At 38.6% G+C, this 17,001-nt stretch overlaps 1 protein-coding gene across 1 annotated transcript in view; it reads left to right on the top strand.

Moving 5' to 3' along the window:
* Positions 1-17,001, top strand: part of LOC140232736 (puratrophin-1-like) — a 146,026-nt gene that overhangs the window by 99,740 nt on the left and 29,285 nt on the right. The window contains exons 8-9 of the mRNA XM_072312852.1: positions 964-1,080; positions 2,250-2,497. Of these exons, the coding sequence (XP_072168953.1) occupies positions 964-1,080; positions 2,250-2,497 (365 nt within the window). The remainder of the gene's footprint in view (positions 1-963; positions 1,081-2,249; positions 2,498-17,001) is intronic.

The following is a 17,001-nucleotide window of genomic DNA, read 5'->3' as shown; positions in this document are numbered from 1 at the left end:
TTTCTTGAAAGGTGGAAAGATGCCACCATGATGAGGTTTTAGGCTAATATCTTGTGCAGTTTTGTTGTTGTTGTTGTTGTTCCTCTCCCTTTGATACTGGGGATTGTTATGTGACTGTTGCCGCTATGTAACATGAAATCTGAGTCAGTCACTGATCTGACGGGGAGTCGTAGTGATTTGGAGTCTGGCTGCCTACCCTAACATGTGTTTGCTTGGAAAGGAGACTGTTAGACGCAACTGTCGTGGAAGATTTTACTTACTGCAGATTTTTCTTTGCCGGAACTTGACATTGTACCAAGCTGTGATATTGTCCCTGCTGAATTCCTTTCAAGGTGCATTGTTAGGGACATGTGCTGACTTGTAAAAAGACAAACTGGAGTATCATAGCCAGGTAAAGCCTCTTGCTCAACTAGGAATGTTGCAAGATTTTTTTTTTTTTTTTGTTCTCTTGTGAGGGGATGCCGTTGTGTATTTTTATGTGGATCATGACATGCTGTTGAAAGTTTGTTGTTGATACTTCCTCCTGTATTATATCACAGAAAATTTTCTCAGAGATCTCATGAGATGCTTCTGTTTGAAAAGGAAGCTTCCCACATTCATCTGTTTGTGTGTATTCATCTTGGATTTCTTTATTTCTCATAGGCATTGCAATCAAAGCAGTTGCAAGTCCTGGGCTAAGACTGAGAGCTAATTTGGAAATTTGTTTAATGGATAAAGTCTGAAAATACTGCCTTTGTAAAGACCTGTGCAAATGTGTGTCAGGCAGTCTAATGTTTGACTCATGTTGGGTAATGTGGTGAATATGAATCTTCCTTGTAACAATTAGAACGTCACAAAGATAGCTGAACATAATGATGGTTCAGGATAGAGAGCTTCTTGTGCCAAATAATAGCCAAAGAACTTTACATTCTCATTCTCTCCTTGTAATTTGTTGTTGTTTTCTTTATTTTCCTCTCATACCAGATGGCCCTTGTAAAGTCGACAGACAAACTCTACCACCACATACCAAAGGAGCAGCTAACGAAGACATTCGGTGGCACGTTTCAGTACAACCACGAAGAATGGATCCGATTCCGCATGGTACTTCACGTGTCTCTCACAAGCCCTTTTGTTGTAATCTTAAAGGAACCTCTTGGGGAAAAAGCCAGCACTTCTGAGCCTTCTTGTTTAGTACAGGAAGAAACCTGGCAAATAGTAGTCAGAAAGACTTACAAATTACAGGGTTATTATGTAATAATAAAGGACTCAAAAACTCTTCTTTTTCTGTGTTGGTACTGTAGAATCCTTACATACGGAGCATTTGATTTCACTTCTTTTTGTGGTTCATCTGTCTAATGAAATACACTTTTTAATTGAAGTTGATTCTTTGATACATATCCAGCTGTAAGATAAAATGAGCATTTGAAAATTTAGGGTTTATTGAAAATTCATTGATATTTGTGGTTTCAGTTTCAACTGTAATGTACAAATATGTAGGAGTAAGTGTGTGTTAGTTTTTGTATGTCTTTACTCAGAGTGATTTATCAGTTCCAGTTGCTGTGTGGTCTTTAATGTCTGTAGACAGTGATGTAGTTAAAATAGAATGTTAATAAGATGATTGTTTATGAAATCTGTCATAAATCCTTAGAAACCTATCAAGAGACTTCTAGATTTTACTCCTTTTTTTGGTAGGAATGATTATGTATATTTTCTCATTCTGTAACTTATAGTCCTGCAGAATGATATTGGTAACAGACAAATTTTAGCCTCATCCATGAGTAATTGATCAAACAAAGTCCATTTACATCCAGTGTATGTAGGCTAGTGGATTGTTGAGATAACAGAGATTTTCCTGAAACCATGCAAAATTTATCAACACAGATTATATGAACTTGGAACTATATTTGTTTTTTTATGAATGCCTTCAAATGCGAAGCATAACTCTTGTAAAATTTCTTCAAAAGACTTCTCTTGTCTATATATTATTATTCTGTTTCCTCTTGTATTCAACCACAAGAAAAAAAAAGAAAGAAAAGACCTTTGCCTTGTTTGCCCTGTTGGACTTCCAAAACCATACTCACCCCTTTAATTGTTTCATATAAGTAACCGTCTGTTTATGCAAACTCTTGAAGTCTGCAAAATCTGTCCAGTTGATGTCAAGTGGAATCATAAACAGTCTCCCAGTCTCCAAACAACTGATTTTTCCGCCACTCAAATATTGGTCGATAATATGTTTGATTTGACCCTTGACCTTTCATTGATTACTTCAGAGGTTGGAACCCTTCATGTGCGGCTGTAAGAGTGCTGCCAAGTTCCTGCTGAGCTCCGTTGATGAGCTGAGCCGAGGACCGGGACGTGCAAGCTCGGAGGACCTGCGGCAGACCATCGAGAGGTTAAGGGTCAAGCGGCAGGAGGTGTACGAAGACACCAGGATGGCCAGTCTTCGCAAGGAAGGCGATTTCATCCTCGAGACACTGAAGAAGGAGGAGGGAGCCCTCAGACAGACCGAAGACTTCAGGTTAGTGCATCCCGGCCATCTTTTGATGCAGTCTCATTGTCAAAGGCAGTGGAAACTAACAGAATTGCAACTGTTTGACAAATTGCCCTACATCGATGTAAATAAGCACTGAATTGATCAGTGTTTTAGTAGTAACCATGATTTTTTTAAAAGATCATGGGCGTACATACTCGAGCAGGATTCAAAGCTACGACCTCCTGATTTTTTTTTTTTTTTTTAATCATGGCTACTACTAAACCACTGATCAATTCAGTGCTTTTATTTTCATCGATGTAGGACAATTTGTCAAACAGTTGCAATGAAAACTTCTCGACGGAAGAATTTCATGAATTTGAAGACTATCAGAATTGCTGAAAAGGTCTAAAGAGCTACTTCAAACTTTTCACAGTAAGCTTGGGACCACCCAGCATATTAACTGTTTTTCGGCAAGATACCAGCCTTCTGTGTAGTTTAAGCAGGAGTGCATTGGAGAAAAGGAAGAAATTGCCATTATGCAGCAGTCCATCTGATCTATTTTGTATCAGTGACGGAAGTTATTCTGATGAAATGCTTTCCTATCTTTGTGGTTGATGGAAGGTTGCCAGTCTAAGAGTAAGGCAGGTATAGGACTCCAGCATTGTAAGCAAAAAACAAAACCACCACAAGTTTTGAAAGCATCCCAAACTGAGGTACTTAACAGCTGCTGTTCAAAGCACACTTTGCCTGGTGTATGCTCTATACATTTTCCCATGGCCTTCCAAAGAGAACAGCCATGAGAACATTGAGGTTTAGTTTGTCAGTCAGTGGTTATGAATAATCTTCAGCATAAAGAGGCCCTAGGTCTGTTTATTTCACTTGGACAGCATGAATGGATACTATCTAAAATCTGCAAAGATGTTTTGTGATCATCGTTGATATGTTCCACAAACAGGTAAGTTTTGTGTGGAGTGTTTACATACACATTCATATCACACTCTGGAGGCTTGGGGTATTCAGTCATCTTGATTGGGATGAAGTATGTTTTAAGCTGGCCAGTCAGGTCGTTGAATGGCTCTGACTTTGGAGGTTTTTGTTCTGTTTTGTTTCTCTGTTTCATTTCCATCTGAGAAGATGGCTGGATAGCCCATATTCAGCTGCAATAGCTGATATTCCATGGGGTCCAGTAGGATGTTAGGCAGGACCACTTCACTGGGTTAAACACCCTGCTCTTTATGATGAATGAATGAAGTGGGATCTTTTATGTGCATGGGTTGTGATTCTCTCACACATGGGACCTCCATTTTATGTCCTGTCCAAGATGAAGAATGCTGTGGATGTACTCAATAGCACACTTCCTTTTTATCGAAATGAGTACATTTTACAAACCCAGCTAATAATGGATACCTTACTTGAGGAACATAAAGATGATGTGGAATCTTTTACAGTACTTTCGAAGGTCATAAAGTGATTTAAAAGTCATTCCATGTGTCATGATTAACACATGTGTTCTTCAAAATTACTGTCACCAACAAGAATACTCATAGTCTAAAAATAAGAGGGGAGGTTTAGGGGAAGTGTGAATTCCAAACTGATAAATCAATTTTATAATTCTCTGGAAGAATTGAAAGAATTTGACCCTCCATAATTAATTTCATAGCACCCTTCCTTGGTATATAAATGTATGAATTTTACAAGTGAAGTCTAAGGCAGGTAGCCATTTTTCTCAGGCCATTTTAGCGGTCCAATATGAGATTTGTGCTCGTGATAGTGATGTTGGCTAGTTATCATGATGTCGATGGGTTTCCCCTTTGGAGGCTGCTGCCAAAGTCAAGAGTTCAATGTTGGTTTGGCTTTACCTCCACTGTCCTCACTCTTTCAAGGTGAGAAGGTTTTTACCAGGATTATGACCAATCTTTTGACTAGTCTTTTGACTAGTCTTTTGACTTCCCACTGCCAGGGTAGATAAAGGACTACCCTGACAATGAACCCTGCATGAAAAAAAAAAAAAAAAAAAAAGAGAGGAGAGATATATTATCTCTCAGGACTGATAATAGGCATCCTGCTTTCATACCAGCATCCATCAAACCGGCCCTCTTTTTTGTTGGGACCTCCCGTTGGATTACTGAATGGCTCTGACTTTGAAGGTGAAGAACGCTGAGGATTATTCCTGACCCAATTCAAATGTTGGGGTCCAACCCAAGAATTACGGGTTATTCAACTGTAACCGCTGTATGTATCGCCTTTTTTTGAGAGAGTTTATCAATCAAAGTGTAGAACAAACAGTTGACTCCATACGAGAGAAACAGGCCACCATAGACCTCAGGTTTTTGAACCTGGGAAGAATTGTACTTCTAGTTTTCACAGCTAATTGGATTTTTCGGACATATGGTCTTGAAAAGGAATATTAGAAGTGGTGAAGGTATATGAGACGACTGTTCATATATGTTCCGTATGACACAGATGTGTGTTCACTGTATTTCTCACGAGAGTGAAGTAAGATGATCTGCAGCCAAAATGTCAATGTACTTTAATCACAATTGATATGAAAACCCTTGTTAGCCATCCAGCCAGTGCGTGGTTTAACATATATCCTGCATATGTGTGTATTATTAATCGCTTCCCATCAGATTAGGTGTTAAATACTTCTTTCTTTCTTTTTTTCATCATTCAGGGCCCCTCTAAATTTCTCATTTTTGTTTGTTTGTGTGCTTTGATTCTGTATTTCCTCAGAAAATATGAACACAAATATGACAGTGAAGTGATATACAGACTGATGTGAATAAACATAATTGTAAAGCACCAATTGTCTGAATTTACATATTTGTAACTTCATTCATTAGTCTCGTCCTAAGATGGTTTATTTTATGTAATGACATTTATTGCATCTGTTAATAGAGAACAAAAGAAAAAACATCAGTCTCTATTTGTGAATACTGATGCTGATGGAAGAATGACATAAATTATCTGATATCTTAGAAGAGACGATGAGAAAGTATGGATTAGTACTGTAAGTAGAGCAAGACATGATATAGTGATGTCAAAGTACTCTGGTCCATTGTACAGCAGTGGTCCACCACATCCTTCAGTCAGCAAAGAATTGAAATGGAGGGGAGAAAATGGACATATGGCTGTTTTAGTTCAATGGTCCCATTTAAAAACCCTCTGATCTGTGGTACATTAATCAGCTAACTAGATGTGACATTTTACTCTATTTTTGGAGGCTTGTTGCTACCTAAAGGCAATTTCATTCACCTCCATTTGTGCATGATCCGCCATCCCTTGTGTTTCAGGCAGTTAACTCCTTTTGTCATTTCCTACAATCCTTTGAATATATATCAGTTCATTTCATCTATGGCTGGTCTATGTCTGATCTATGCCTAGACAGAGATAGGTAGGTAGATATTTGGCCGAATGGACAAATAGATGAAGAGAGATGGATGCAAAAAGTAAAGTGAATGCATGGATAATTAGATGATAATTAGATAGACAGATGAATATATTAGGGGATGTGACAGTTCAGAGTTTAATCTCATTTCAGACTTTTTTTCTCTACCTAGAACCTACTTTTCAGCTTTTTTTTTCAGTTCAAATGCATTGAAATATTCACAGTTTAATGCATCAGGCTTTTTTCCCCATAAGTTTGAGATTTTTTTCAGACTTCTTTCTGCAAGTACTTTCACACCCCTGAAATATACATAGAATGAATTGTAAAAGAGTGATTGATTGATTGATTGATTGGTTGATCTATTTATTGATTGATGAGAAGGAGTTGAAGAAGAGAAGCAAGTGAGTTAAAGAGAGAAGGTCTGCCAATTAAAGAAAAGAAAGAAATACTTTATGTTTCAATTTGGAAACTACGTAATACATTGTTATGTGACTGTTCATTCACATAATTACCATACATGCTGTGTGTGGTCATTGATCACAAGAAACTGTATCTTTTTTTATTGTATTGTTGTATTTGTTTGTTTTGTTTGTTACTGTCTTTTTGGAGAAGAGTGCCTAAACAAACTATAAACATAGACGGTAACATCATGAAAAGAATTTAAAGCTTTACATGAATAGTTACTTCATGTATGTCTTTGTGAAACATATTCTGCTACATATCTACGTCTGTCTTCATTTCAGTTATAGATTACTTTTTATTGATTTTTAAACAGACTGTACCACCAATAGGAATGCCCTTATCATTTGGATGAATAGAAAACATATATTTAGTCTTCATTTTCTGTCACTTTATTTGTCTTCTTGTCATAAATCATACAAGAAATTTATCAGTTGAGAATGACATGAAGAGCAGACTGCCATCAAGAATGTCCTGAGGTGGTCTCTAGTGGTCATAAATTTTCTCTCAATTATTGCTGTCAATCTGGCTGTAACAAACTTTCAATGACTACCTCTCGTCTGACAACAAGACGCCATTAGCATTCTGTTCAATAACCTCCCCTCAGATCTGTGAACGAAAAAAAGAACAAAAATCAATCCATCCTCTGTGAAAAGGCAAAAGTAACTACCAATCCAGATTCCTTTCCTTTTGCATGTCCAATCTAAACTGCTGGGTTAATAATAGTAGGTAATTATCAGGAGACTTAAAGGAATGAATCAATACAAAACGTGTTCTCCTTTGTGATACCAAGGAGTGATTGTCCCGGACCAATCGTGGGATTGTTAGCCGGACAGATTCTCATTTGGTGGGTTCATGGTCTGAACGACTGGTATACTGAGAGAGAAGTGTGTAGTGCCGCTAGGGACTCGCATAGGTTCAACCGGAGCTTTCAGACCCGCTCATCTGGAATAATTTGCACAAAGGCTCAGCTCTTGTACTGTGGAGAAGTTTTTCAAGTGCGGAGGGGCAACTTTGATGGTGGTTGTCCGCTAGTCTAAGGTCCGTTACTCTCAACGTCCGCTGGCACGTTGTCGCGACTGGAGCCTCGTCCAATATCGTCTATTCATTCTGGGGCTTCCTATGATCCAGAGGAAAATTTGGGGACCCTTTGATAGCAGTTGATGCTTGATGTATGTGAAAGATTATTCTTGCAACTGTGAGTCTGTAAGCAATACTCTATTTGATCCATCCAGATATTATACAGGACTACAAAGGAGTCATAGTTTAAAGGGAACTATTCCCTGCGGGGGAGATCTGCGATTTACCGCCTTTATTCTCTTCGCTCGTGGATCGGATTATGGCCAGAGTATTCAGCCGGGGAAATATCTTTGTGGAGAGAACCCCTCTGCATTCTGTTTAATCTCACCCCACGGAGTAGTACCAGGTTTCAGAAATGGAAGCTATGTGTTTGATGTTATGATACCATATTAGCTTTGGATTCATACAGGCTGCAGCGGTGGAAGATATTTTACAGAGTTTTTCCAGTCAGAGCAACTCTTATCAGTCATTGTTAGCAACTTTTGGAGAAAGAATATACGGTAAGATGTTTACTTTGTAGGTTTGTAAAGTTTGTGTCCTTTAGATGCATTTTTAAAAGAGTTTCAAAGGTCAAAAGTCGTGTGTACAAGTGGTACATTCTTGCCCAGTGGTTCTTCAAAGGGACTTATTTTTCTTTTTCTTGGTGACTAGTAGTCGGATCAAGATGAATTACTGTAAAAAAGTGTAGGTACCTTGGAAGTGAAGGCTGTTTTATTGATACCTGCATATTTCCAGTGAAATGTGTCCTGACATGTGTTTTTCCATTCCCCCTGCAAAGGGCATGCCTTGAAACATGTGAAAAAGGTGATCTCTTATTACATACTGGTTAGTGGTGTAGTACATGAACAGCTCTGTTTTCTATTGTGTAAACCAAAGAAGAAAAAGAACAGATGGAGGATAAGATGATTAATGGCCTGACACTATGCAGATCATCTTTCCTCTTTGAATACTTTCATCCTTTGTTTCAGAGGTGGTAAGTATAGCAAAGTCTCTTTTTTTTTGTACGCATCATTTCCTCTTGAGTGGCAAGAAAACCAATCTTTTGTAATAGAGAGGACATTAGTATAAGATTACTGCTTGTGAATTTACCTGCCAGTTGCCCTGTATTAGATTTAAATGATATGCTTTTATTCTAGACACAGTATGTGCTTACAATTTTGCATTTGGCAAGATTTGTGAGTTTTGTTGAGTACTGATCATATATCGGTATTTACCATTACAGAACTGCCAAGTCTTTCTAATTCTAGAGAAGGGTATCTGAATATAGATAATTTATATATTTTCATGTCCTGACATGAGAATGTATAGAACTCTCAGATTAGGAAATTATATCTGCCTATTTAGATGCACCCATTGTATGAGTACCTCCTTTGATTCTCTTTGGAATTCCCCTAATTGTGATGTTTGAATGTTGGTAGCCATGCAATCACTCAGAAGGAAATGCATGCTTTTAGAAAGTTTTTAGTTGCAGATGTTTTCCATTTTTTCTTTAGTCATTTGAGTTTATGCAAGCAAATTGGAAGAAGTTAAGTTTACCCCATGTATTGTAAAATGTGTGTTTGTAAAGGAATGAATGCTATGTGATGGTACATATGGTTGTGTGGTGGTTATCTTTCAGCTGTAATCTACAGTGATTAATAGTGTGGTGTGAATAATCATTATTATAATTATTCATTATTCTTTATTCTGACAGGTTCCACTGAAAGAAATGCTATCAAAATTGACAGCCAAGCAGCCATTTTCAAAATGGATGACAAGCAATAAGTCTGACATTCATGGAACCTATAAAATAGTTTGAAACCAAGTCTTCTCAAGTTGAACATTGTTAGCCTTGTTGACGTCTTACTCTGATTAAGTTGAATGTGTGCAGTATGCTTCATGTGATGAATTACAGTGAATATCAACATGTTTTACATTATTTGCAATCCTGTCCCTCATTGTTGAGACCTTTTCAAACCTTCACACATATTTCTGCACTCACATTGTCACCCAGTGCAATTTATTTCACTTAGATTTCATCTTTCGTCATTCATACTGGTCAGCTGATGATCTCACATTGGTAGTGTTGTTCAATTTTCTGAATAGATAATGACTTCATTGTTTTACTTTGTAAAGTTCGTTTAGATGGTTACGTAAAGGGCTATATGAATACCCTATGTTTGTGGATTGTTTTGATATCTTGAAGTACACCCACAATATCAACAAAGGCCGCATTTTGATCTCTTCGGCAAACAAGATGATTCGCCAAACCTACAGACGTCTTTAACGTGATGTCGTCGTAGAATATGAATCACGTCATAGACTTTGTTTGCAGTCTCTTTTCAACTTTTCTTCTCATTTTATGAAAACATCTATAGGTGTAGGTGGGTGACAAAAGGAAACAGTAACATTACAAGCAATCTGTTTGCTCAAGGTGCGCATGGGAAGACCGATGTACGTCGAGCCATAAATGCACATGTCGATGCGTTTGCCGAACCGTGAAAAGCAAGTTGTACCCAGCAGTGAGAAAATATTCCCCGAACAATTCATGTGTAGGGTTCAATAACAGTACCAGTGTGGAAAGTTAGGATAGGAAACCAGGAAGTGTCAAATTCACAAGTGATGTGAGTTTTTAAACATGAATGAGTGATGGTTGATTGACATAAGATAAAACAGGTCAAGTGTATGTCCTTGTTAGGTTAAACATCCTTTGTGATATTCGGATAATGGTATAGCATACCTCTCCTGTGGTGTTGCTTGTATTCTCAAGTAGTTTGTTATCAGTGTCTGTTTTCATATTAAGGGGGAATAAAAAATGGAGCCATTTTAACCTGTTGAGGACGAGTCCCGAGTACATGCGGGCAAGCATTTATGGGAAATGCATGTTGTAGCAAAATCACACCATCCTCAACAGGTTAAAACAGCCCCTGGGCCTAGGCTACTCCTCTTTATGGTTGATGAATGGTGTAGATCCAGCTTTATTTATTAGTGTGTGCTAAAAATCAGTTTCACTAGAGATTCTGGAATGATTATATCAGAATGCTGGAAGGGAACTGGTCCATCGTGGGTTTTCTGTACTGAAATGATTTGGGAACTTTTGAGAAGTGATTAAAAAAATGGCAATGTATTCACAATTCAGAGTGCACTTTCATACTGCATTTGGAACCCTTCCATGTACCACAGGTATATAGTTACAAAAGACAGGTACTTATGATCAGTTGTTAATTGCAATGTTGTTGATTGCAATGTTTAAGGTTGCCAATAGCAACTGCTGGTCCAAACCCACTAAGGGTCATTGACACTCGTGGAGAAAGCTGTCAGAAACCATTTACAGAAGTCAAGTCAATCAAAGGTTGGGATTGTTTACGTCAAATCTCCCAAAACTAACACAACGTGAGTAAAAAGAGGACCACTAATCACATAGTCACTCCTTAGAAGGTCCTGCATGTCACCCAAGCACCTTTATGCAAATATGTGCCATAGCTGCTCATTATGGTCATCCCACTAAATATAGATAAGTTCTTTGCTTACTTTTGCTCTCCAGGAAAAGAAAAAGGGGGACCAAAGGATTTATGTCAGCCAGTCTGAATGAATCAAGATTTGCAGTGGGCAAATCCTCTACAAGTGGCGGGGAGATTTTGTGGGCAGCAGTATTGGGAGGTCATTTAGGCCGGACCAGTTAGACAAAAATAATCACCCCCCCCCCCCCTTGAAGTCACACTAACTTCAGTGAGGATGGTCCTTTGTAGGTTTTGAACCCATTTTGGACACCATCCAGTGCTTAAACAAGGAATCACAAAAGGCTAGCCATCTGGCCTTTTCCTCATCTCTGTCTCTCTGTCTGTGGACCTGTGTTGTTAACCCATTGAGGACGGTTTGATTTTGCTACAACACGCATTTACCACAGACACTTGCCCGAGTATACTCAGGACTCATCCTCAGTGGGTTAGTTTTAATAGTCACTTGATCCACCAGTAGAGTTTACACATTCAACTTTTAATCTTTGAGCATGGAGGACAGATGGATATGAAACATGTAGGAAAATGTCATGAATTGTTTGCCCTATAATGGCAATATTTGTTTGAGAGGATAGAAATTGTGAAGTTCATGTTTTTGGTTATATCTTAATCTTATTATTACTGAATATTCAGTATTCTTATGGTTATAATAAATGATTATGTAACGCTTTTTGCGACATAGTGCTATTGAGAGAACTGGTCAAAATTTGTGCTAGAAGTTTGATTGTGTAGAGTATTTTTAGAATTAAGATGAAGAGAGGAAAGCTTGCAAGGGTCAACATATTCTGAAGGTTATCACCACAGATGTCAGAATGTATTGTCAGTCAAATTAGTCTTATGTGTATCATTTTCTTTGCAAATACCAGGTCAGAAAATGTGATTATCTGCAAGCTATTATTTCTTGAGACATTACATACACACAGTGAACAAAATGTCCTCTTTGTGTGATTGTCACAAATGGGCTAGTTTTAGATGATTTACTGCAGTGATTTTCCCAAACTGTCAACATCCTTGCCATAACCGATCAGAAATAGCTTTATTAAGTAGTCAGATGATCCTGTATGTCCTTGCCCTTTGTGTTGGCATCTTTGAGCTGCCTAATATTTGGAGTCAAACAAAATCACAGAACTTTAATTTCCTCTCGACAGTCACACTCTCATCTCGTCATAGTACGTCTAGCTTTTTTTTTCCACAGGAATTTCTCAGTTTTGGTAGTTTTCAAAGAAAACCACAGAGCCCGAATACTTTCTATTTTAATGTCCAGCGGATTTCCACCGTTCCAGTGTTCTATGGAGACAGCCTTCAGCTAGTGATCGTCTAATGCATCTCCTCCTTGTCTGGGGAGAAAGGAGAATTTAGCAGAATGTTTGGCCCTTTTTTGTGGTGTCTATTTTCTGATCTCGCATCAAATACAATGACATGGGACTGAGAGGCACCATGTCTTATAGCACAAGGCGTTGACTCGGAATTAGTTGTGGTTCCGTGAGCACTGTTTCAAAAGAGCTATGAAACATTGCGGAAGGACTATGACCAGACAGTCAGCATTAGCCATGCCAAGGACTGCCATGCTTTGTGATACTTTACCTCGCATTTGTAGATTAGCAACACCTTGAGTAATTATGGACAGTAGAAAGCGTCTTTTCTCATGACTCAATGAGTTTGAAATATCAGGATTGTCCTGGTCAGAGACAGTCTCATTTGTGTAAGTTATGGTATCTTTAATACAATGGAAAGTCTGATATTAAAAGGATAAAGGGACTATTGTAATGCATAGATTAGTCATAAACATAATGTTGATGGCTGCCGTGCAAAAAAAAAAAGGATCCTTACAGCAATTGAATTTTCCATCAATGAACATACTGAAGTGAGGAAAATTATAACTATACAAACGGTTTGTTAGTGTTATTGCTTGTAAGATTTATGTGGATCATTCGTCAGCAGCGTCCCTCACAAATTACAGAGCGTAAGGTCCAGGAGGAAAAAAGGGTTACATAGTTCTAACCTTCTGAAATGCAATTTCTTTCACCCAAAGAGAGATCATCAAGTAAGAAGCAGAAGAGGATAAGTACATGACATAGTCATTGGAATAATGCCCTTCATGCTCTCATCACAATAAATGTAAGAGGAAATGTGAGAGAAACCTGTGCATTAGCTGGGAGGAACACTGATTGTTTTGACGGAGTAGGAGGATGAAGGAGTTTGAGCAAGTGAGATAAAAAGTCAATAGTACCTGAGTACTTCTCCTGAAGCAGTTCTTTGCTTCAGCACTTTTTATTCCAATGGTAAATATAAACTACCTTGGCCAGAGGACTGGTTACTTCATGTTCCCTTCTCTCCTGTGGCTGTATGCCCCCCAAATCCCTCTTCATCCCAGAAGAAGAGGAGATGTGTATTATCATCCAGAGTTTGTTGGTATATTCTCCATGGTGCAGACCCTTGGACAGTGGTCAGATGGAGGGCAAAGATTCAGTGTGGAGAACCTACATGTGCCCGTCCATGAGTTCGTAGCTTAATGTCATTTAAACCCAGCACATTCAGACATCTCACCAATTGGCTTCCTCTCAGATACTCTTAAATCATTCAATGATTCCAAAATTGTTGTATATGTAGTGACAATGGCTGTATATATAGACTAGATGACATACAATGAAATCCTTCTTTTCTCCTCATCCCTGTACTTTCCCTTCACCCATATTTGCATTATCCCTGCTGATTCTAAGCTGATCCCTAAACAATGCACGGATCTTCCTTTTATTTTGGAAACACTCTACCCCGCGCACCTCTTGATATGACCTCGGTACGTATTTTATGAGAACCTGTAAAAGAAAAGTAAAGCTGCTCAGACATTGTGTGAAAGACTAAGAAGAGAAAAGGTTCCAGTGAGATGACAAAGCAATGGCTTTGTCGCTCCCCCCCCCCTTTCTTTTTTGCCATGTAGAGACAAAGTAGAAAAGTTTGAAATGTTGCTGCTGCCCGCGAATCATTCTGTGCAGACCTTTACAGCGATGACGTACGCCTTCTATTGATGAGCGAGGTACTACCAGAAGTTCTGACATTACACAAGGAGAACACACCTTGGAATGACAGTGTTTCTAACCCCTTCCTGTATCAAACTCTCAGAGCTTCAAAGGACCTATGTATATATTATCAAGTTAACTGTGGCAAGTCTGTAACATTGACTTGTTGAGAGTTAAGAAGCACCCAGTAGTCTCAAGATATGATGTGTAAGACATTTGGATGACAGTGCACCCACATATTTGATGGATCTGGGGCTAGCTGTACGTCATGAGAAGATATTTTCAACTGCAATGTATGGTATGATTTGAAAGTAATCTCAGCTGTTACATCACTGTCAGACACTTTCTCACCTTGTGCCTTCCTGAGAGTTGCTGATTCATGCCAACTTGGAGTAGAATACAACGTGGAACATCATAACAGGAGATTTATCAGAAAAAAATATGAACCTGATGGAAACTGATGTCACTGCATAGATACCATGATCATTGCGATATCGTGAGTATGTAGGATTTGTAAGATTTATTTTGCAGTTAGTATTGATCCACTAAAGATATGTTTCCCAACAGTAGTGAACTGCTGTAATCCAGTGTGCCTCAACATTCCGTTCACAGTCAGTGGGAGGGCAGAAGGTGATTTCTCCTGAGTGTGTGAACACCAGGATCCATCTGACGTCATTCCCGGCCGTGTGAAGGCCATGCCGTTGTTTTTAACCAAATATAAACTTTTCAGGGAAAAGATCCACTGAGCTTAGATTGCGTCAAACGGGGTGAGAAGGGGGCAGGGATGTTGGATAGTAAACCACAGCAGACCTCCCTGCTGCCAAGAAATCAATCTTGCTGCACGGAATGTCACAACCGGCACGAGGTATGACCTGGCAGATCCTGTGAGTGCAGAGACACATTCTGGGTGAATCGGTTGGATTTGGCAGATTTACCTTGATGTCTGTGCACTTTATCTGTTGGAGAAGATTTTGCATCTTTTGGACCGCATCTTAAGACTTTTGGTGACAGCTTTATATTGGTGGATTTAGTTGACAGACATGTGGTTTTGTTCCTAGGAGTGACAATCATATCATACCCTGAAAGCTGTCTGCTGCAGTCCAGGATGAACTTTTGGCTAATGATTTTCATTTTGATGAGAGTAGAGAAAATACTAGAGTCAGTCAGTGCCATGTTCTAAAAGTTGAATATGTCTGTACCTCTGTTCTTTGCTGAGTAGCAGATCGGAAATTTTTGCTTCCGTCGGACAACTTATAGAGAGAGAGGCAACAAGAATTGATAGAAGAGGAAATACTATGGAGGACTTAAGTGATCCTAGATCAACTTCTTGTGGACAGTTTGCCAGGTAAAAATGATATGAAGCGTTCATGTGTCATGTGACAATACTGATACATCACAGCATCCTACCTGATATCCTGTCAAAATGAAATGGTCACATTTACAGGGTTTTCACTACAGCTGTATAATTGGAAGCTGTATATCCTGACAAGAGCTTGTCAGTTTAATAGAGGCGCGTTTCCTTATCGACAGGAAAGGATAAATCGAGAGCAGCTTCCTCGATCCAATTTAGATGACTTCCTCTCATAAAGTGGAGTGTGGAAGGGAGGATGGGGGGTGAAGGACCTGAAAGGCGGGTGCTTGGTGCCAGTTGAAGGTTGTCCATCCATTAAGGTCTGGCAATCGGAGCCTGTCCAGGGTTCAACAAGCAGCATGATGCTTCCCAGCCACGGAATGGAAGAAGGTCCTCTCTGGAGGCAGAAGTTGCCAATTTGAAAACTGATTTTCAGTTTTCCTTCATGCCAGAAAATAAACTCTTTGGCAATAAAGAAGACCACGTTTGAAATATTTATGTTTAATTTCATGGCATCTTTTGAATTATTTTCCATGTAATCATGTGCAGTGTATGTGTAGCAAAGGAAAAAAAATATAGGGACAAAGAATATTTCTCCAATTTGCTGTGATAATGTGAAAGAGATTATTGCATCAATTATACCGAAAACCAGAAATTTTCACGTGCATGAAACTTTCACAAATTTTATGAGGAGACAGGATTAGTGAAATTAAATGCACGTGAAAGGTTTTGTCTACACAACGCATTCGTGCCAGTGGCAATTCACAAAAGTTTTGTGCTGCAGAAAAGTGTCATGCTGCCTAGGTATTAGGTTTTACAGTACTTCTTCCTAACCCCCAGATATAACTAGAGTTTGAAAATTTTTCAGTATGCGATATATAAGTATAAATATAGGGGAATAGCTTTGAACCAAAAGCAGTAAATGCAGTGCAACATAGCAAGGTTGAGTTTAATGATATAATGTGCAGACTTTTTTTGTGCCAGTAAATGCACATACACATTAGTGGCAGAGAGCAGCATCAAAGAAACATATTCAGTGCTAATCACTGTGACACAGATTTCTTGCTTCCAAACAGGAAGCCGATATTCGGAGCTATTCTGTAAACATGGTGTAGACCCCCAGGCTATGCTCTGCACACAAAGAAAGACTCTAGTTGAACTCGAGGTGAATAATTCGTAGATGTTGTTATACATGCCCCAGCCTCCTGTTCAAGAAATTAATATTTCACGCCCGATTTGCTTTTCAGAAAGTTTCCTGTGATTATACAGATGTGAGTGAGATAAGCTAAGTAATTGAAGGATTTGAAACTTGTTATGACGAAAATATTTCATTCCTATATATCTATACATGTAAAATGACAGCAAACAGTTGGAATATATGTGTATGCATGTGTGTTTAAGAGCTATATTCATGTACACTTACCTGAAAGATAATTTCACAAAAGAATCCTGTTTGAGTTGCACAGTAAGACACAAAATATGCAGATAGCTCTCAAGATTATTGCCAAAAGGCACCTTTAAACTTTGATTTCATCTTGTGGTGAATTTACAAACCTAGATATCTTCTTAGTCTCATACTGCTATACTTGAATATGCATGATTTCTGTCTTACAGTTCATGTTGTAAGGACTATAATCCACATGAATATTTGATGATGAATAGCATACACATGCCATTCCTCATGCAGTTTTATTAACCAAACAGCCATCTGGCTTTACCTGTGAAATGTAAAGAGAAGAGCCTTTGTTGAAGCACAC

This window comes from Diadema setosum, chromosome 9, assembly GCF_964275005.1.
Source record: "Diadema setosum chromosome 9, eeDiaSeto1, whole genome shotgun sequence".
Classification (NCBI taxonomy): domain Eukaryota; kingdom Metazoa; phylum Echinodermata; class Echinoidea; order Diadematoida; family Diadematidae; genus Diadema; species Diadema setosum.
The sequence above is the reverse complement of the archived record's forward strand: the minus strand, read 5'-3'. Positions and strand labels throughout refer to the sequence as shown.